Source organism: Nelumbo nucifera, chromosome 3 (assembly GCF_055504915.1).
Source record: "Nelumbo nucifera cultivar China Antique chromosome 3, China Antique-T2T, whole genome shotgun sequence".
Lineage (NCBI taxonomy): Eukaryota > Viridiplantae > Streptophyta > Magnoliopsida > Proteales > Nelumbonaceae > Nelumbo > Nelumbo nucifera.
Window position 1 is genome coordinate 52,077,961 of NC_142651.1, and position 22,736 is coordinate 52,100,696.

Here is a 22,736-nt window from a genome sequence, read left to right on the forward strand (position 1 = left end):
TGTTTTTTTTAGTTTCCATGAAAATAAAGCAACGACCATTTTATCCATAAAAGTCCATTATTAAAAAGGGTATTTTTGTCTCATTCAAGTGTTGGCAACTTTCCCTCCAGGTGAGAAAATGATATCTAAAAAAATAAACCTTTCCTGATCTCCATAAAAATCTGATAAAAGAACATGGATTTATTGGTCAATGAAAACTCTCAAAATCCAAAAAAAAATCACCCCTACGAGGAATTGATTAGTCTTACCAAGCACAATTGTAATCTCCCGTGAGCATCCACGCTGCCCAAACCATGACTAGAATCAATAAGAACAAACATTGGGTTCTCAAACGCAGGCATTATATGGTATCTCCACGTAAATAACCACCAAAGGACAGAACTTGAGCTACATAAAACCATGGAATGAACCATGCTTGTGCTTATCAATGAAATCCATATCTAGAAAAATCAAATTCTCCTCGCGTAGACGAGTGACAAAAATATTCCAAAATGGCTTTTATTTCAAAACTGAAGCTACTTCATAAGCACTAATACCACCGTGCTAAGCTAGGAATGAGAAGAGTATTCAACTAATTAAGGCATGAGTATGCAAGAGACTTCTCCTCAGAGAGCTCCTCTGCTGTCAAGTCCAATTTCTTTCTTGAAAATTCATCGATTTGGAGTCCTGCACAAGGAAGGGCAGAATAGTAAACCGTCAAACTTTGAGGATCTGACATTGTTAGCTTGGAACTATAGAAGTAACATTTCCAAACATGAAGTTAAAATTGTTAGCCTTGACATTTGAGACAGTTTTTAATTGAAAAATAAGAAGATTTGGGAGTAACTAAAGAGGGAAATAATCTCGAAAGTGCTCTGTGCTGGAAACTTTCGAAACATATATTTAGCTGTTTAATTGAAAAGCAGTTTAGACTTAGTTTGAAAAGGGGAAGATAATCTCGAAAGTGCTTTGTGCTGGAAACTTTCGAAACATATATTAAGTTGAAATTTGAAGTGTCATGATACTTTAGCTGTTCAATTGAAGAGCAGTTTAGACTTGGTTTGAAAAGAGTACAAATACAAATATGTACAGTGCAAAACGTACAAAATAATACAAAATAGAAGGTTTTGCACTCAACACATTTGTATTAATACTCTTTCCAAACTGAGCAAGTGAGCCTTAGCCTTAGGGAAGGTGAATAGAGGAAAGTAATCTAGTAAGTGCAGCACTCTAAATTAGCTGTACTGGAAACTTTCTATATCCCGTACTTGAGGAACTAATTAAGCCTGAAGTGCTCAAAGAGAGGGTAATAAAACTACAAGCCAATTTATTTTAGGAATCCGAAATTGATATCAGTTTAAGTTGAAAGAGTGATGTTACCGGTATGAACTTATTTTGCAACAAATACAAGTATATCATGTACCAAACATCCAGTGCATTGACTCAATAACCCAAGAATCTAGGACCCACCTGAACTGACAAAATTTGGGACCTGTATATGATGCACTTGCATCTGGTAAAAGAGGATAGTAAAAAGTAAAAACATGTTTTAAGTTGGTTTGTTCTCTTTTATCTAAATTGTTAGGAAATTGAGGCACCATAGAAGGAGAGCAAAATAATCTAAAATGTGGAGCACTTTAAAATAGTTGGGCTTGATATTTTTGTACACCCCACACTTAAGGAACTAATTAGACCTGAAGCATGCCAGAGAATTCATCCAACGGTGAAAAGTGATAACAAAATGCTGCTACCAACTGAATACCAACCATTGGAAGAAAGAGAAAATAAGGTTATGAAGAAAAGCTATAAATCCACGTGTCTGTCAAGTTGCACAGAAAGAAAAAAAAATGATCTGTTATGTAATCTGCTTAGAAAAATAAACAAATTCTGCAATCTTGCTTCAGAAAAGAATAGAGAGAACACCAGTAATGACATCTAATTAAGTTTTCATGATGTTTAAAAGACACAAATAGACATTTAAAAATAATGTGTATCCACATGCAGATCAACTCTAGAAAGAATTAATAAAGAAAAGCAGGTCCTCATGAAACAGAAAAGGAAAGTTAAAATGGTTGCATCCTTACCTTGAACTATTGTCCATTCTCCATTACGACAAGTTACAGGGAAGGAATAGATGAGGCCCGCAGGTACATTATATGATCCATCAGAGTACACACCCATGGAAACCCAAGTGCCCTAAAGCATCCAATTGAAAGATTAGAAAGAATTAATCTTTACATAATAAAGTTGCTGAAACAAACAAGCAGACATGTGCCCAACCACACAGAACAATGTATATCTTTATATAGAACAGCATATAAATAAATAACAACCTCCGGTGTCCCAAGCACCCAATCACGTATGTGATCACAAGCAGCACTTGCAGCAGACAATGCACTAGATAGTTTTCGGGCTTTTATAATTGCAGCACCACGTTGTTGGACAGTGGTGATAAATTCTCCATTCAACCTTAAAAATGAAACGATATGCTTCAGTAATCTCCCATCAAATATACCTGCGCAATAAAAAGGGGAAGATCTTATATTTACCATTCTTACCATTCATCATTAGCAACAAGCTCACGTACAGGCTTTTCTCCAGAAGGTGTTACAATCTTTGCATGGTTGACGTCAGGGTACTGAGTTGAAGAATGATTTCCCCAGATAATAACATTCTTAACATCAGAGACGTGAACATTCAATCTCTCTGAGATCTGACCTAGTGCCCTGTTATGGTCCAACCTAGTCAGGCATGTTATGTTTTTCTCAGGGATAGAAGGTGCAAATTCTTTCAGGATCAAGGCATTTGTGTTTGCTGGGTTAGCAACAACCAAAACCTGTACAGAACAGCATAGACAAACATGGTAAAGGTTCATTTGGTGCCTGTATGTAAATGAATCTCTGAAATGCATAAAATGTTCCTAGCTTGCTGCACCTAACGAGTTAAATCAATGCACTCAATAGATCGAATCTTATCCAAAAAGCAAGACAGCAACATGGTGGATTGTTAAAGACCTTGCAGTTTGCAGCTGCATGCTTTTCCAGAGCAGATGCTTGAGACTTATAGATGGATACATTTTTTGACATCACATCTTTTCTTTCCATTCCTTCTTTCCTTGGGAAACCACCAACCATGACTGCAATATTCACTCCAGTGCATGCCTCAAAAACATCGGTTGTAGCAACAACACCTGAGACAATTGTCACACAAGATAACTTTCTTATTTCAATAAAAATTAAGTCAAATCAGATCTCAAATACAGACTTGAAATGATTTTTAATTTACTCCATTCGATCTTTCACCCACAGGACAAAAGAACCCACCTTTAAGAAGAGGAAATGCAGCATCCACCAACTCCATTTTTACCCCATTCAAGGCCTCTGCAGCAGGTGGGATATCAAGCATGTGCAAAATTACAGGTTGATCAGGACCCAACATCACTCCTCTAGCAATCATAGGCACAAGAGCATACCCAATTTGTCCTACAAATCCAACGCAGTTTCCTCAAAATTTGATCCAAAGGAGTAAAAGAAAAGAGTAAATAAAAATCTAGGCAAGAAGACAGTTCAGATACTAAACCAAACAATCACCTGACCTTTATAAAGCAAAGTTTTCAGAGGTCAGTTAAGTTCTATCCATTGCAACTGATGGATAAATTAGAGAATCAACCATTCATTTTTATGATAGAACAAGCATATTATAAACCAGTTAGAAAAATGAAAATAGTCAAAATACAAAAGAATATCCCCATCCATTCAGTCAATTTCCTACAAATCTTGCAGTACATCTTCTTCATTGGCACATTTTCCCAAAGAGAAGCTGAGGCATGAAAAGAATTAGAAGTTGCATGATTTAACCAAGTCCAAAGTACAATCAAAGTTACAACCAAACAAAAGCAGACTTTAATGCTAATCAATGTTAGTTAACCAACTGGAGGAAAATAAAGGGAGCAATCCTAACGAACAGATCGAGGTTTCAAATTCCTTAAAGCTGAGAATCATTCCACGAAAGTACTTCATGATGCCATGGTCTACTCAAGTACCCAGCAGTAATTACTGCTTTACTTCAAGGATACATTAAGGTATCACAACATGCAAAAATTTCTGGTCAAAACACCCAGGTTTAGTAAAAATAGCTTCAGAATTTAAACTACTAAAGCAGGAGGATTCGGAATCAAACGAGCTCATAATCTTTCACTGAGCAATAAAACCCATAAAAGATGAAGCAAAAATTTGAGCACTTAGCCACTAACATAAAAACTGTTATACGGGGCATCAACAAAGAGATCTTCCCGTAAGATCAAGGTAGTAGAAAATTATCTACTTTACTCACTATCACTTACACTATTTAGAATTCATGGTTTAGACAGCCCACCACACAAACCTAATCACTGCCACAGATTAATTCCACATTTCATCGAAACTCCGTCATCCAACAAAAAGCACACGAGGCAAACAGCAAATTAAACTTATCAAATCTTAATCCGACTCGACCGAGAAAGAACATCTAACCCTAATTTTGCCGGATCTTCGATTGGTTCACAAAAACTATAAGAAACACAAGATCAAAAAAAAAAAGAGAATCTTTCACCAAACCTGCAGCTCCTGTAACTAGAACACGAACTGGATCTTTCGCCATTGATGGAGATCGACGAGAAAACACCAAACTAGACGTTTGGGGGGAAAAAATGGAGAGTGAAAGGAGTCGCCTGAGGGTACTGAGGTCTGAGAGTAAAGGAAGATTTTTAAAGGGAGAACTAAGGCATTGTGGTGCTATCGTACGCACAGTGCAAATACCGCACAAGAGAATATTCTCCTCTCAAATGACAGAATTGAGATGAGTAAGAAAGTAAAGGGTGCAAGTTGGGCGGGTTTAAACTCAACCAGGCCTAATGAGACCGGACTGAACAAGAGGTGAAGCCCAAACAAACTGTCCAATCTTAGCCCAACTCACACTGAAATTTCATGCAATTGAGTTGGGCTCAGATTGGTCAATCAGCCCACACTAAAAACACAAATTTCATGCACCTGGGTTGAGATAAATCCAGACCGGATTTGGACTACTTAGTGGGTGATCCAAGCCCATCTCAAGAATAAAAAAACCGAAACTTTTATACCCAAATTCAACTGGTGTAAATTGTAAAATTTAACTTAACTTAGATTGAGGCCACTCAAGTTGAAATCCGATAAGAAAGCCAGCCCATCAATCCACAGTTAATTTAACTTAGAGGGGACCTGGATTTTATTAAATAAAAGTTAAATAATGGAAATGCATAAGAATAGATAGTTGTTTTTTATTTTAATTTTTAAATAATTAATAATTAATTATATTTTATATACTATATTAAATAATTAATAATTAATTATATTTTATATACTATATTAAATAATTAATAATTATTTATATTTTATTAAGAAAAAGTTATATAATAGAAATACATAAGAGTAGATAATTGTTTTATATTTTAATTTTTTAAATAATTAATAATTAATATTTAAATAAGAATAATTAATTCTAGTTAGGGTTGTTTGTCAAACCGATGAGACTAACCAAATTGACCCAACTCGACCCAATTAAGTTGGTCACTTTTTAGTATTTCCAGTCGGCTTTGGTTTAGCAATTTTCCAACTCGATCAAGTTCGGTTAGTTTTGGTTTGACCATTTGTAAACCAACCAAAATCGAACCGACCTGATCGTGTGTGTGTGTGTCTATATATATATATATATATATGAGAGAGAGAGAGAGAGAGAGAGTTCGAATATATATAGCAAAGTGGGAAAATTCCCATATTTCTTAGTCTAAAATATTTTATATTATAAATTTAAATTTTAAAATTTAAAATTTATTCTTTTAATAATATTATTGTCATATTTTAACTTTAATTTTTAAGTTCAAATCCTTTTAATTGACCAACCAAATTGAAAATTGACCAAAATCGGTACTAATGTTTTCAACCCGCATTGACCCGACCGATTGACCATAACATTCACCTAACCTTGGTTTCGGGTCTAGTGGGGACCCATACGATCCACGAACTTTGCTAAGCGAAAGTTAAATTAAATATATAGTGCTAATGTGGAATGGTCTAACCCATTCAACTCGAACGATTGAACCGGTGACCACAACCTAAATGCAAAAGCGAGTCGATCTCCAGATTGGTTTTTAAAACATTGACTCATAGAACTCAAGTTGGGTGATCAATTTTGAGTGACCAACTCCCTAACCCAACCAGATTAGTTTGGTTGGTCAAACAATCTGCAATCGAATTGAACAACCTAGTGAACACTCCTAATTCCAGTTAAATTAATAGTTTAATCTCTAGCAAAAAACAAAAGTGTAATATCTAATAATTATTCAAAATTTATAGCGAAAATACACAATTACTAAAAATATTTATAATAAAAATATAATAAATAACTAAAAAAAGCTTAAATACCTCTAAGTTATTTAATCTACTTTCACTATTTAAATAACACTTAAGATTTTTTAATTATTTATATTTTATATTATTCTTTTTGTAGTGTTTTATCTTTTTGGTGTATATTTTTTCTTTTGTTCATTTATGAAAAAAATGTAAGATTTAAATAGAGGGAATTGAATGAGGTGAAAAGTAGTAGTTCAATTTACAATTAAATAGGGACTAAATTCAAAACTAAGTGTTTCTTCTACAATTTTTGTATTTTTGTGTGTAAAAATAATTCTAATATATCACACTTACCTTTTATTTAATATTGTTAATGTCGACTATGTAGGGGTATTTTTGTCTTTATGCTTATGTTTAAGTTGCTGATGTGTAAAATTATGTTAAATCTTATGTCCCTCACTTAAGTAGGGGCAAAGATGTCATTTCCAGATTAATAGAAAAATAAAAACAAATCTGGCCAAATGGGAGAGACTGACTTTCTCTTTTGTTCGAACTAGAACTTTCTCTCCTTCTCTTCTCTTCTTCTTCTTCTTCTTCTTCTTCTCTCTTTCACTCTTTCTTTTATTTCTGTTGTTATCACTCTAACAGAATTCAAGGGCTGGCCAAATTCTAATATCGTATCAGAGCCAAACTGAGCAAATCAAAACTGCCCAGTATTATGTTCTTTGCACACCCAGTCTAGGGTTTTCTCTTGTTTTCTTCACCATCAGTTGGAGATAAGGGAAAGGGCTGAAAAGGAGTGATCACCCTCTTCCCTTGGAGGTTTCTATGCCTCCAATTGTGCAGTTCGTGGTTGGTTGCTATGGTTTGTAAGAAGCCCTCCCCTAATCGATGAAGAGAAGAGGGCTGATTCATATGATGCAGTGGGTACCTAGTGTGATCTGGTTTTTTGGTGATTAGGTAAGAGGTTTCTATATAGTTTTTTGTTGTGAATCAAATGATAAGTTTGTTTCAAATTGTATGGTGGGAATTCAGGTTGTAGTGTGTTAGGGTTTATGCAAATTTTAGTAAGTGTTGAAATAGTGTGGTTTAGTGTGCAATGTGCCGAATTCAGCAATGGAAGACAATAGTGGCAGTAAAACTAGTGCGATGGTCCCTACTGACTACCTGAATGTTTAGATGACCTCTATTAAACTGAATGGAGAGAATTATGTACCTTGGGTTAAATCTGTAGAAATCTTTCTTAAGGCAAAGAAGAAGGTAAAACACATAAGGGAAGAAAAACCCTCCAGTGATTCTCATGAGTATGATGACTGGGAACAAGAAGTTGCATAGATTATCACATGGTTATGGAACAGTATGAAACCCAAGATTAGTGTGAATTTCATGTTTCTTGATACTACCAAGGAAGTGTGGGACCATGCTAAGAAATTGTATTCGGGTCAAGACAACACAACTAGAGTATATCAACTATATCAGGAACACTTTAATTTGCAACAGGATAATCAGAGTCTTGAGGAGTATTATACTAGTATGAGAACCATAAGTAATGAGTTGAATGTCTATCACCCTCTCACCTCTAATGTCAAAATTCAGCAACAGCAGAGAGAGCAACTAGATGTGACTCGATTTTTGGTGGGGCTAAAGTTTGAATATGAACTAGTGTGGGCTCAGATATTGGGAGGATTATCTCTCCCTTCCTTAGAAGAGGTGTTTGCTTGACTTAAGAGGATTTCTATTAGATCTACCAAGAACTCTAGTGTTTTCGACAAATCAGCCTTTGCAGTATCAAGGGGTTGTGGTGTTAGTGATGGAGCTCGGGAAGTTCAGTCTAGCCGTAGTGGTAGTAGTGGACCGGTATATGGCTGTAGTGGTGGTGGTGAACCTACATATAACCGTGGTGGTGGTCGTACTAGAGGTCGAGATTCAAGGGGAGCTCGTGGCAGAGGACGTAGTTCGGGTCCGAGGAGATGTACACACTGTGGTATGAATCAACATACCATTAATTATTGCTATGATTTGCATGGTCCACTTTCAACATGGGTCAATCATGCCATGACTAGTGATAGTAGCATCAGACAGGAGAGTCATTCAGTTGATCAGATGCTCCCTACATCCACAAATGTTCCTAGGAAAGAGATGATGAGTGTTCCCCATGATGAGTATGAGAGGTTTATCCAGGCCACATCTCAACAGAACACGATCACTCTTGTATACTCAGGTATGGCTTGTCTGGCATCCACACCCAATCCCTAAATTATTGACTCTGGAGCCTCCGATCACATGACTGGAACTCCAGGTGTGTTTACTTCCCTCTCTCATTTCCCAACATCACAATCCGTTACCCTTGCTAATGGTTCCACATCCTCCATTGTAGTATAGGTATGTGTTTTTCAAGATCTCAAGACGGGGATGAAGATTGGTGAAGGACATGAAACTGGCGGATTATATTATCTTTACGGTGGTGGAAGTATGTCAACAGTTCTCCGATCATCTCTTTCTCCTCTCTAGTGGCATTATCGATTTGGTCATCCTTCGCTGAAATTTTTGAAGTCTTTGGTTCATTCGTTGAGTCATCTTTTTGTTTTAGATTGTAAGTCGTGTTAGTTGGGGAAACATCATCGTGTTCCCTTTAGTCATAGGTTTGATAAGCGTATGTCGAGTCCTTTCTTTTGTTCATTCAGATGTTTGGGGTCCCTATAAAGTAATGCTATACAATGGATATAAAAACTTTGTCATTTTTGTTGATGATTATTCAAGGATGGCGTGACTTTATTTAATGAAAGAAATGAATGAATTGTTTGCCATTTTCTAAGAAATTTTATGTTCTCGCAACCAATTTGGTGTCCACATTAAATTTTTTTGTTTCAATAATGGCCGTGAATATTTCTCTACATCATTTCAAGAATATTTGGACCAACATGACATTATTCATCAGACTTCATGTACCTACACCCCACAACAAATTAGAAACTGCTCGATCCCTCATGCACCATATGAATGTCCCTAAACCTTTTTGGAGTGATGCGGTGCTTACTTCTTGCTTCCTGATTAATTGGATGCCCACGTCTATCCTTGATGGTCATTCTCCATTCACCACTTTGTTTCCTACCTTGCCTCTGTTTCATCTTTCTCCTCGGGTTTTTAGGTGTGTCTGCTTTGTTCATAATCTGGGGCCAGGAAGGGACAAGTTAGATGCACGATCCATTAAATGCATATTCCTTTGTGTGTGCTGATATTATCATCCTGGCTCAGAAAGAGTACAAGTATTATCATCCTGGCTCTCAACGTTCCTTTGTGTGTGCTGATGTTACTTTCTTTGTGTCTACTTCATTTTTCTTGGGGTCAGGTAATGTTTCTTCCTCCTAATCACCTCCTTCTCTTCTTCTTCCAATTACAGATTTTGTTCCTCCTATTCCAATTTGTGACCAAGTCCTTGCCTCCGGTGCCGCCACCTGTTGAACGGCCACTTATTCATTAAATGTATACACATTGCCAACATGTACCGACTCCTTCTCCAGCTTCATCATCGTTGACAGATCCGACAATTGTCCCCATACCAACCCCAACCCCAGTATTTGAACTTGATCTTCCATTGCCTTGTGGAAAGGTAAATGCAGTTGTACCCTTCATCGTATTTCTAATTATGTTTCTCTCACTCACCTTTCTACTTCTCATCGCCAGTTTATCTCCTTGTTATCCTTTGTTGTTGTCCCTAAGGATGTCCAGGAAGCTCTTGCCTCTCCATGCAATGGAAGAAGAACTCTCAACTCTAACTCATAATCTTACATGGGACCTCACCACTCTTCCTCCTGATAAACAGGCTGTCAGTTGTAAGTGGGTTTATACTTGATGGAGGATGATTTGACCCGACCTACTGAGACAACGACACGTGGACCTGACTCAGCAGGAGCAACAATTCAGCATCATAGCCTGACCACAACTAAGTAACGAGCCTGTAGAGCAGCTCGCTACGTCACAACTCGCTGTACGGGGAGCTCGCTATAACGTGAGCTCCAGGTCCCCCGAGCTACTGAGAAGGGAATACCCCAAGACTATTTCAGCTCACCAGCTCGCTCCAGCACTTAGGTAGAAGAACTGCCCCAAAGACCAACCTTGATGAGGGTCACCTCGAAGTACCCGAAGAGCTTGCTACAAAGTAGCTCGTGGTAAGATAGCTCGCTATGAAGTAGCTTGCGACTGAGTAATGTGACGCTCTCAGGAAGCTTCTAACTGACAAGACCATACCGGTCAGACTGCGCCACGTCTCTCGACTGACGGCGCAGTCCTTGTCCTTTCGACAGTCTGCTCCCACGTCTCTTGACAGACGGAGGCGTGCTTGCCCCTTTGGGGCGTGTCACACACCCGAGCGGATAGCACAATATAACGATCACCTGCACAGACCTGGCAGGTAACGACTGCGACAAGAGCCCAGTGGCGGTTACGCCCGATTTGACAAGAATGCCCCTATAAAAGCCCTTTAGGTGAAGGGGAGAGGACTCTCACAAACTCTCGGATTTTATCTAAACTGGAATTATCTTACTTACTCACGAGTTAACCTCGCGAACATAGTGATCTAACGCGACCTACACTCTTAGCCTTTTATAATCTTTTCTTCCTCCCCAACGCTCTAACTTAAGCTTCGGAGTATTCCCATCGAGAAAATCCCCAGGAATCCTTCTTCTTTGCCTTCTCAGGTGCCGTCCGTTGCCAACAAGGAGCCAGTCAGCAACCAACTAGGAGTGCCCGGATCGTGCCGCATCATTTGGCGCCGTCTGTGGGAAACGCTTCTAAAAGCCTTCCTCTAAGCTTTTATAGTTTCTTCTTCCAAAAACTTAGCATTCATGGCTTCTTCCATCAATGCCGGACGTGGCACCAGCCAGAACGCTTATGGGGAGAAGCCCCAGCTTCCTACTGTCTGCATCGGACAGTTTACCGTCCCCCTCTCTGCGGACGAAGTTCCCAGTCTGAACGTGCCTCTTATGGTGGCACCCGCCGTCGCTCCACTCCCTTCTACAGTTGGAGCAACCTTTGCTAAACCCTCGGTTGTGCCCCCAACATCCAACCCAAACCAACTAGAGGACTTGGTGCAATGCATGCGGGCCATGCAGGCTCAAATGCAACAGTTTCAACAATTCCAACTCTACCAACAAGTGCTGCACCAGGTTTCCCAATACCAGTACCAGCAGCAGTTTCCCTCTCTGCCTTAGGCCCTGCCGTTGCTTCCCCCTCGGCATCCAGCCACGAAGCAGACTAAGCCCTCCCGCCAGAGTGAGCGGCCTCGTCGGGGAGAGGCCTCCCAGGTCCAGGATCCCGCCAAGAGCCAAGCCTCTTCCCATAGCAAGAAGGAAAGGCTGGCCACCCCTTTCTCATAGCCTGTGGGCGGGTCAGGGGCCTCTTAGCCAACAAAGCCCATGTCGCCACAGCCTTCGCAGTTCGAGCTCCTGCTCGCAGAGAATCCGTTCGAGGTCCTGGCCGCGGACTATAGACAGGGCCCTTCGGTCCAGAGTCATCACTAGCGGTCCGAGCCTATCGCGCTCGACGATACCGAAACATCAAGCACCCGAGCCAGCAAAGCAACAGCGAAGACGCCGACGAGCTCACTGAACTGCTACTCGAATCTCCCCTGAGCTCAAAGGCAAAGAGGAGGTATGCTCAGGTGAAGTGAAATCTACCCCCTCCTCTCGGTTTCTTCCCCGCTATCTCCAGAACTCCTTGTTGTCCCCATGCCAAGGGACTTCAAGCTCCCTCCTCTGGAAAAGTATGATGGGTCTTTCGATCCAAATGACCATGAGGACGCCTTCCTGTCCCAGATGCACCTGGCAAGAGCCAGCGAGTCCTGCATGTGCGTGGCCTTTTTCACCACCTTCAAAGGAGTAGCCCGCACCTGGTACCGAAACCTCGCGCCCGGCTCGATAAGAAGTTGGGCACAGTTCGTGCAAGTTTTCACCTCTCACTTCGTCACCAGAAAAAGGTGTCCGCGAACTCAGGAGAGCCTCCTTGGCATAGTACAAAAGGAAGAGGAGTCCATCCGGAGCTACATCAAGTGGTTCGATGACGCTTGCTTGCAGATACTCGACCTGGATCCCGCAGTTCGCCTCACAGTAACCAAGCGAGGTATTACCCACAAAGAGTTCAAGTGGCACGTAGTTGTCAACCAACCCAAAGCCATGACCGAGTTCCTTAAGCTCACGGATTGGTTCATAGGGACAGAGGAGGAGATCAACCAGAAGGGCGAGCAAGCCTCAGAAAAAAGGAAGAGGGAGCCAGAGCCCTCGTCCCAAGGTGAGAGCAGGAAGAAGAAGGACGTAGCTCGGGGGGCAAGGCCTGTCCAGCCCTTCCGAGCTCCAGTAGTAAAAAGGGACTACACGCCCCTTAACACAAAACGGGTTGAGATCCTCATGGCAATCAAGGACACTCCATACGTGAAGTGGCCACCTCGACTGAAGGCCGACCTTAGCACCAAGAATAAAAATTTGTATTGTAGCTTTCATAAAGATCATAGTCATAGTACCGAAAGTTGTAAAAACCTCCGCGATGAGATAGAAGAACTCATCTGTCGCGGATATTTGAGAAATTTTGTACAAAGTAATAATAATAATAATAAAGTAGGTTGACAAGGGGAGCAAAGTAGAGATGCCCCCAAGTCCAGCAAGCAAGCGGAACAGCCGCAGAAGCAGCCCCCCAAAGAGAGACCAGTTCGGGGGATCATCCATGTTATAGTCAGAGGTTCAATTGTGGCGGGCTGCACCTCAATAGCAGCTCGCGCATCAGCTCGCGAGACCGGCAAGGAAGAGCAGAACCCTCCAAAACGAGTTCTCGGGGAAGGAACATACGAGCTCGAAACCCTTGAAGGGAAATAAGTACCTCGGGCATGGAATATTCAACTTAAGGCAATATTACCTATAACTACTGAGTAGACCATGAGTCACTCCCAGAGCCTATGGGCCAAAATGCCGAGTTAACACGACCTCGACGCAATAAGACCCAATCGCCTCTATGGCACGGGCGAACTACTGAGTAGACCATGAGTCACTTCCAGAGCCTAAGGGCCAAAATGCCGAGCTAACATGACCTCGGCGCAATAAGATCCAGTCGCCTCTATGGCATGGGCGAACTACTGAGTAGACCATGAGTCACTCCCAGAGCCTAAGGGCCAAAATGCCGAGCTAACACGACCTCGGCGCAATAAGACCCAGTCGCCTCCATGGCATGGGCAAACTTCAAGGGCAGACTATAAGTCACCCCCTCAGCCTAAGGGTTAAAACACTGAGCTAACTGAGACCTCGGCATCAAGTAAGACTTAGCCACTTCAGTGGTGAAGGCAAAGTATGAGATATCAGAGGCATAAGCAGCTCAGGTTTAAACCCCACGAAGCATAGCTCGTCTCAATACATTGGTTGAACTAAGGTATAACTAACAAACGTATAGTTCGGGCACACATGGTAATCACCTCGCGGTACACCATAGTGATGCCGTAAATGTTAAGGGATAGCTCGGGATAACGACTACCGAAAAGTCCTACTTCGGGTATGTAGCTCTAATAGCTTGAGTGATGAGATTGCTTTAGCAAAAATAATGAGAGCGCACCAAACTTAGAAGAAAAAAGAAGAAATTTCATTACCATTTCAAAAAAAAAAAAACCGAGCTAAACAGCTCGAGAAAGTTTAACAAGAGGAAAAAAAGGGCACAACCGCCCAACAAGATCTTTTCAAGACTGGGTTATGGCACCCGGGAACCACCAGAAACTAGAGCAGAAAACCAACACCGCCAGCCTCAGGGGTCTACCTCCTCCACCTCATCCTCATCCTTCGGGGAGTCAGGCTCTTCCTCCTCCGCCTGGTCCGCTGTCTTGGGAGACAGGCCCTTCATGGTGATGCCATCAAGGTTGAGCCCAGAAAACTTCTTTCGGACCAACCAGCAGCAGAGCTTGAATCTGGAGCGGTATGAGCTCGAGCCATACTCCACTTGGAGGTCGTGATAGTCTTGGGAGTCCTTGAAGTCCCAGACTGCCTTCTCTCGCTCGGCCTCCATCATGTTGTCGAAGTTCCGAGTTTGGTCCAGAAGAGTAGACTCCAAGTCCCAAACTTGTTGGCGAAGGAGCTCCCTCTCCGCTGCCACCCTCGATGAATCCTCCCTGTAGCGCGTGCTCTCCTCAAAAAGCCTAGTGATCTTCGCCTCCTGGTCTTGGACGAGCAGCTCCTGGGACTCGCTCCCCTTGCGAGTGTGAAGGAGCTCGCCCCGAGTCTGGTCGAGCTCGCCCAGGAGCTTCTGAACGATGACCCTCTGGTTGCAAGCGTTGCCGGAGTGGATGTGTGTCTGGAAGGCCATGGCGTGGATGGCGGTGTTCACTTGCCAACAAGAGACTGAAGTCTGAAGACAGCAAAAGGAAGCGAAAGACGAAAAGAGGGGAAGGACCACTTACCACCATACAGTGAGAGGCGCTGAGCGCGACGAGATCCCCAGGCTCCATCTCCCCCCACTTAGCAACCTCCTCATTGCCGATCGCCCATTGGCTCTTCCATCGAGCCACAATGTAATCATTCCGACCCTCCCAGTTCCCCACTGGGAGCTGCAGGTAGGGAAACGACTGAGAAGGACCAGGAGGAATCACCCCTTGCTGCGAGAGCTCGCCCTCCTCGAGGCTAGCCCCGCCAGCACCTCCTTCAGATGGAGGCAGCGGAACTTCGGGTGGCAGAGAAGTGAAGTCTGGCTCAGTAGACCCGAACTCAGTACCCCCAGAGGTGGGGGCCCGGTCAGGGCGCGACCTCTTAACTTTGCGCTTCTGGTTGCTTGAGAGGAGGCGGCGCGAGTCAACACCGGACATGATGGCTGCCAAAAAAACCACAAGATATCAGTTCGGTAAAGAACAAAGTATATGTATATATACAATATTTTTTACAAGGCACTACGCGACCTAAAAAGGCAACCTACCCGGACTCAGGCCGGCCTATGCGAGCTTCTCCTCGGTCAAGTAGTCTGAATAGAGGAAGCCTACCGATGCCCAGGACAACATCGTATTCCGAGTTTCAGTGTCTAGCTCGGCCCCAGGGTCCTGGATGGCGCCCCTCCAAGAAGTTGGGAAGGGCCACCCCTCGAGGTTACGAACCACAAAGTAGTCTCGCTTCCAGGCGAAAATCTTATTTGGTAGCTCGTACAAGAGCTTATAACCGTGGCGGGGAGAGAGGTAGTAAAAACGGCTCTCCAAAGGAGCCCCGGGAGTGGCATTTTTTATACAAAGAATAGAAGCAAAAATGTTAAGGTCCAAAGGGAGACAGTACTCATAACACAAAGAAATGGTTCCAACCATATTCCGGATAGCGTTGGGATGGAGCTGATCGATGGTAACATTGAAATGGTTTAGCACCTCCACTATTAAAGGGTGTAGGGGAAGACGCAGGCCAGCCTCAAGTTGTTCCTGGAAAATAACTATATCATTGGGACCATGCTCCCAAGGGAAGTTACCAGTGGGGAGACTGTAGACAAGGTCCCTAGGAAGGTGAAAATAGCGGATTAGGGACCTGAGTCTCTCCGCCGTCATAGAGGAGGGACCGAAGGTGTCAGGCTCCCTCCCCCGAGAAGTAGAGGCCACATCACCGGATGTCTCCCGAGCCTCTGAGACTTGCTTCCAAGCTCCCCCCGAGCTCGAGGGAGCGTCATCGTCCTAGTTACCATCCCGGTAATAAGTATGGTACGGATAACAAGACATGATTGACAGTGATTGAAACTCACCGGTAAAGACGTAACGAAGTGAACGGAAGAGCTCGGGTAGACTAGATGGATGCGCGACCTCAAAATCTGAAGACAGCAAGATAGCATGAAAGGAAATGAGGCCTAGGGGGCCCTCCTATTTATAGCCATTATGCGTCCGAATTAACGGTGCAGATTGAGGCAGATCCAACGGTCTGCAATCATGCTGACCGCACGCCTTTTGAAACCGAAATGTGATTGGCTACACGTCTCCCATGATTGAGGTAATGGCGGCTGCACGACATCCGGAGTTAAGAGCCGCTTCCGCGCATTTTCGGTATTCAAAAAGTCAAAAATCCCCTGATTCCCGCACACGCATTTAATACGAGCAGTCAATCAAGTTTGAATTTCGGTCAAATCAATCCATCACACTTCATGAACTCCTCACGCTAAGGCAGCACTCTTAACCCGAGGAGTGGGGGGCAATTGATGGAGGATGATTTGACCCGACCTACTGAGACAATGGCACGTGGACCTGACTCAGCAGGAGCAACAACTCAGCATCATAGCCTGACCACAACTAAGTAACGAGCCTATAGAGCAGCTTGCTACGTCACAGCTCGCTATAGGGGAGCTCTAGGTCCCCCGAGCTACTGAGAAGGGAATACTCCAAGACTATTTCAGCTCGCGAGCTAGGGAAACCAGCTCACTCCAGCACTTAGGCAGAAGAACTGCCCCAAAGACCAACCTTGATGAGGGTCACCTTGAAGTACCCGAAGAGCTTGCTACAAAGTAGATTGCGGTAAGATAGCTCGCTACGAAGTAGCTTGCGACTGAGTAATGCAACGCTCTCAGGAAGCTTCCATCTGACAAGATCGTACCGGTCAGACTGCGCCACGTCTCTCAACTGACGGCGCAGTCCTTGTCCTTTCGACAGTCTACACCCACGTCTCTCGACAGACGGAGGCGTGCCTGCCCCTTTGGGACGTATCACTCACCCGAGCGGATAGCACAATATAACGATCACCTACGCAGACCTGGCAGGTAACGGCTGTGACAAGAGCCCAGTGGTGGTTACGCTCGATTTGACAAGAACGTCCCTATAAAAGCCCTTTAGGCAAAGGGGAGAGGACTCTCTCACACTCTCGGATTTTATCTGAACTGGAATTATCTTACTTACTCACGAGTTAACCTCGCGAACACAGTGATCTAGCGCGACCTACACTCTTAGCCTTTTATACTCTTTTCTTCCATCTCCAGCGCTCTAACTTAAGCTTCGGAGTATTCCCGCCGGGCAAATCCCCGGGAATCCTTCTTCTTCGTCTTCTCAGGTGTCGTCCGTTGCCAACAAGGAGCTAGTCAGCAACCAACTAGGAGTGCCCAGATCGTGCCGCATCAATACTGTTAAATACTTACCTGATGGTAGTGTAGAGCGGCTGAAAGGTAGATTGGTTGCCAAAGGGTACTCCCAAACCTATGGTATAGACTACACAGAGACCTTTTCCCCGGTTGTTAAGATTGGTTCAGTTCATGTTGTGATTTCTCTTGCTATTTTATAAGATTGGCCCCTCTATCAGCTTGATATCAAGAATGCTTTTCTTACATGGTGATCTGTTTGAGGAAGTCTATATGGAGCAACCACTAGGGTTTGTTGCTCAAGGCGATGATGGTAAGGTGTGCCAACTAAAGAAGACCATTTATGGGCTTAAACAGTCTCCTCGAGCTTGGTTTGGTAGGTTCGGTGAGGTGGTAAAGAAGTTTGGTATGAAACAATGCCAACTTGACCATTCCGTCTTAAGTCATGACTCTTAGGCTGGAAAGATCCTATTGGTGGTGTATGTAGATGATATTGTTATTACCGGGAATGATAAAGTGGGAATTGATAGGTTGAAAATCTTTCTGCAGGAACATTTTCAGACAAAGGACCTTGGTAAACAAAAATATTTCTTGGGGATAGAAGTAGCAAGGTCTAAGCATGGTATTAACTTGTGTCAAAGGAAATATGTCCTTGATTTGTTGGAAGAAGCATGTTTGTTAAGTGATAAACCAACTAAAATACCTATGGACACAAACACTAAGCTGAGTAGTGATATGGATGAAGAGTTTGAAGATCCTAGCAGGTACCGGTGGCTTGTAGGTAAACTGAACTACCTAAACATTACTCGGCCAGACATTTCATTTGCGGTTAGTGTGGTATTTCAGTTCATGCAGAAACCTTAGGTTCCACATTAGGATGCAGTTCTAAGGATTGTGAGGTATTTAAAGGGGGCTCCTGGTCGTGGTTTGATATATAGAAGTGGTGGAAAACTTAAAATAGAAGGATATATTGATGCTGATTGGACCAATTCTATATCTGATAGGAGATCTGCTATAGGCTATTCTACTTTTCTTGGGGATAATCTGGTGACATGGAAAAGTAAGAAGTAGACAATTGAGGCAAGAAGTAGTGCAGAGGCGGAATATATAGTTATGGCACATACTACTTGTGAATTAGTGTGGCTAAGGAGCCTTCTACAAGAGATGTTATACACTATTGACACTCCAATGAAGCTCTACTGTGATAATCAGGTTGTAGTCCATATTTCCTCTAATATGTTGTTTCATGAAAGAACCAAGCACATAAATGTTGACTGTCACTTTGTGAGAGAGAAGTTGCTGAGTAGAGTGATAAATACTGTATATATTAATACAGGAAACCAGTGGACAAACTTGTTTACCAAAGGGTTGAGTTGGGGAAGAGTGGACTATATATGTAACAAGTTGGTATTATATGATATATACTCACCAACTTGAAGGGGAGTGTTAATGTTCATTATGTAGGGGTATTTTTGTCTTTATGCTTATGTTTAAGTTGTTGATGTGTAAAGTTATATTAGATCTTATGTCCCTCACTTAAGTAGGGGCAAAGGTGTCATTTCCAAATTAATAGAAATATAAAAACAAATCTGGCCAAATGGGAGAGATTGACTTTCTCTCTTGTTCGAACCAGAACTTTCTCTCCTTCTCTTCTCTTCTCTTCATCTTCTCTCTCTTTCTCTCTTTCTTTTATTTCTGTTGTTATCACTCTAACAGAATTTAAGGGTAGGTCGAATTCTAATAAATATGATAAATATATGATATTATACATGTGCCATGCTTTTTTCTTTGCAAAATTTATGTATTTTTTATATTTTTATATTTTATTATTTATTTATGACATTAAAGGTCAACACATTTAACCCAAAATTGAACTATTTATATTAATTTTTATATTTCATTTTTGGTTAGTTCTAAATTATGTATTTCATTTTCATTATCAATAAAATAATTCTTGTTTGTTAAACTTATTTTTTTAATTTGATTAATAAAAATATCTTAAATGTGTCTAATTTGTTTTTTAAATTTGTGTTGTAATCTTCTATATTTATTTTTATTTTAAAAATTTTATTAATTACCTATGACTTCATAGGTTAATCAATTTTATTCGGAAGGTTGAATTGCTTAGCCACCCTTTGGATAAAAATGGTTTTGTTTTTGAATCAATTTTAAAATATATGAGTTTATATTGTTAAAAATATTGACATAGATCTAATTAGTAGCATTTACTAGTGAAAAATAACTTAAAAATAAAATGTTTAATAAGAGAAAATGACATTTAATACCTTAAGTATAAGACTTATTGAGAGGGGATTAAATGAGGTGGAAAGTAATAATTAAAGTGACATTTTCAACCCTTACAATTAGAGATGGATTAAATACACAAATGTAGGCATTTTAGTAGCCATTTAAAGCTGACATTAAGGTTATAATAAAATGACTTTTATACTATTTTCTCAAACAATGAAATAGAGAACAATTTTAATCAAAAAAAAGTTTCACATTGCATTCGCACTTTTATATAGAGTATAGATTAAAATACGGGTAATCTAACCCCACCCAAGGGTTGGATTGGGCTTGCCACCTAATATAAGGGCCTAAGGGGTATCATGCAAGCCTAGTCCCAACCTGACTCACACACATCTGAAATCAAGGCTCAGGCCATGCCCTATACAGGCCCAAGATAGCACCAAATTTTCTTGTGAAAATGGAAAGAAATTTTATATCTTTTAAGTTTCAAAATTTTTTATCCCTCCATGTTAGCCAAAAAACAAGTGCCCATGTACAAAATACAGTTTATTTGTGTGTCCTTTAGAAGAGAACCAAGGGTATTGGTCGATCAATCAGTTAGTTTCTACAACATCATTGAAGCTAAATAGGAGTGGATATGAGCTGAGCCAGCCGACTAATTATTCGAGCTTGGCTCAACAGAAAAATATAAGGTTTGAGTTAGATTCAAGATAGACTCGACAAGGGTATTCGTGGATCAAAAGTTCATATGTTTGAGCTTGGTTTGGCTCAAACTCGACAATGAGCGTATACTAACTGAGTTTCGTACCATTTGAGCTCAGCTTGATTAGCATTTGATCCGATATATTAGGCTCAGGTTCAACTGAAAGCTTAATTTGAACTAAACTGAATTGAGCTTTTTGCAAGCTGAGCTCAAATGGCTTGCAAATAGCTTGCATCAAATCCGCCCTTAAACCCAAATAACTTTCATTCCCATCCTTCCATTTCACTCTATTCCTGTTTTATATCAAAACTTGTTTCATTTAAATAATATCAATTTAAAGATACTATAAAATATTAAAAACATAATAAATTAGTACAAAATCCGTAAAAAAAGAATCATATGAAATTACAATGTATTAAAATTTTTTCTCAGATTTAGAGACAAATGGGTAAAATGTTTGAGTTTCAAAATCATTAGATTTGTAGACGTTCCCTCTCCATGGTGACGTTTTAGCAACCTAGTGAATCCAATTCTTGCAATTTGAGATAAGTTAGAAAGATTACCTAAAAGCTTGCGCATTCAGCATTTCCCACCACTTCGTTCTCAGAAATTGAAATCACAATAGTTGCCTCGGGTTTTAAGATTAAACCCATTTTTGTAAACGATCAAAAAGTTGATTTCTATGATTCCAAACTGTTAGAGAATAACAACCTATCGGACCACACCAGAATCACACAACCAACCTCCATGATTCTTGCGATAAGCCTTTGTATTTGCGATAAGCCTTTTGTATTTGCGATAAGCCTTTTGTACTCATATTATTTATCCTTATCTCCTCTTCTATCTATCAACAGAATAGCAAACATATATTCCAATATCTGCATTTATCTAAAACTCCTGTATCTCTACATATAAATATCAAATCATTCATCAATAAAGATATTGTATTCTCTTCAATCTAAGTGTATCATTTCATGGTATTGGAGCCATCAACTTAACCGGTCGGTGATAACTCCTATTCCTGTTGCAATGGCCTCTGATTTCTCAACTACAGCAACCTCAATAGCCCAGTCTTCAACTCCATCATCATTGGTGTTCTCTAGAAACAGTCTCACAAATCTGGTCTCGGTCAAAATGGATGGTAAAAACTATCTCCTCTGGAAATTCCACATTCTTCCTATTCTTAATGGAGCGAAACTTACTGGGTTCGTTAATGGCACTTACAAGTGCCCACCTCAGTTGCTGGAAAATTGCACCGAGAAAAATCCTGCGTACTCCTCGTGGGTTCAACAGGATCAACTTTTGATGGGGTGGCTTCTGTCATCCCTAACTGAGAATGTTATTGCTCAACTTGTCAGTTGCAAGTCCTCTCGTGAAGTCTGGACCACCCTTGAATCTCTTTATGCCTCTCGCTCCAAGGTTCGTATTAGCCAACATCGGAATGAACTACTTCTTATCAAGAAAAATGACTGCTCCATGCTAGATTACTTACAGAAAGTCAAGACTCTCTCTCTAACAACCTTGTTGCTGCTGGAGAACTCTTGACAAACTCAAAACTCTCTCACTATACACTCAATGGTCTAGGTGCTGAATATGACGCCTTTGTCACTTTAGTAACCACTCGGTTGGAGGAACTATCATTTGATGACCTGCAGGCTTTGTTTCTGAATCAAGAACTCAGAATGGATAGGGCTGTTCACGGTTCGGGTTGGGTTGGTTTACTAAGATTTTTTCAACCGACCCGACCTGGTCGGGTTACCTGAAATTGAAACCGAAACTGACCCTGTGTTAAGCAAAACCGACCTGGTCGATTTGAGTCGGTTTGGGTCGGTTTCGGCTCTAAGTTCAACCATGGTAATAAATTGGTAGATTGGAGAAAGAAGACTGAAATTTGATGTAAAAAATGACACCTAATTCTATTAGAGAAAGAAGACTAAAATTGGTAGTGGACGGACCAAGTTAGAATAGAAGTTATCAAAAAAATAGAAAGGCAAACTGTATTAGAGAAAGAAGACTGAAATTTGTATATTTCAAGAAACCTTCTAATCTAAGTAAAAAATGACACCTAATTCTAATTGTAATTGGTGTAAAAGACCATAAAAACTAGGATCCTTTGATTCTTTTCTTTAAACTTTTTCAAAATAATTCCTTGTCTAATTGTCTTACAATATTTGCCATTAATGTCATTCCTAACTAGAAGACTAGAAATTAAGTTAGGTTGTAACTAGGATAGAGACAACTTAGTTAAGTAGGAACTAAGTAGGTTGTAAATATTAACTAGGAACTAACTACTAACTACTAAGTCGGTTCGGTTCGTGTCGGTTTCGGTTTTGACATATGGAAACCAAAACCGACCTGAACCATCGGTTTATGATTTTTTACAACCTGAAACC

General features: G+C 41.1%; 2 protein-coding genes across 2 annotated transcripts; one reads left to right on the forward strand and one right to left on the reverse strand.

The window, feature by feature from the left end:
• Positions 1 to 319: 319 nt before the first annotated feature.
• LOC104600872 (malate dehydrogenase) lies at positions 320 to 4,795 on the reverse strand. The gene is made up of 7 exons (XM_010264019.3): positions 4,575 to 4,795; positions 3,303 to 3,461; positions 2,994 to 3,169; positions 2,538 to 2,815; positions 2,313 to 2,448; positions 2,064 to 2,175; positions 320 to 666 (listed from the first exon to the last, which is right to left on the reverse strand). The coding sequence occupies exons 1-7, from the start codon at positions 4,615 to 4,617 to the stop codon at positions 572 to 574; spliced, it is 999 nt and encodes a 332-aa protein (XP_010262321.1). The 5' UTR covers positions 4,618 to 4,795; the 3' UTR covers positions 320 to 571.
• Positions 4,796 to 21,372: 16,577 nt separating this feature from the next.
• Positions 21,373 to 21,888, forward strand: LOC148801214 (uncharacterized). Its single transcript, XM_088900355.1, has one exon. It carries the CDS (start codon positions 21,373 to 21,375, stop codon positions 21,886 to 21,888), a length of 516 nt encoding a protein of 171 aa, XP_088756481.1.
• The last annotated feature ends 848 nt before the right edge of the window (positions 21,889 to 22,736 follow it).

Excerpts from the sequence above, each read along its gene's own strand:
- LOC104600872 (XM_010264019.3), bottom strand. The coding sequence starts at position 4,617 with ATGGCGAAAGATCCAGTTCGTGTTCTAGTTACAGGAGCTGCAG. Across the intron at positions 3,170-3,302 it reads TGCATTTCCTCTTCTTAAAG|GTGTTGTTGCTACAACCGAT; the intron begins GTGGGTTCTTTT and ends CAATTGTCTCAG. Across the intron at positions 2,449-2,537 it reads CTTGTTGCTAATGATGAATG|GTTGAATGGAGAATTTATCA; the intron begins GTAAGAATGGTA and ends TTCATTTTTAAG.
- LOC148801214 (XM_088900355.1), top strand. The coding sequence starts at position 21,373 with ATGGCCTCTGATTTCTCAACTACAGCAACCTCAATAGCCCAGTCTTCA.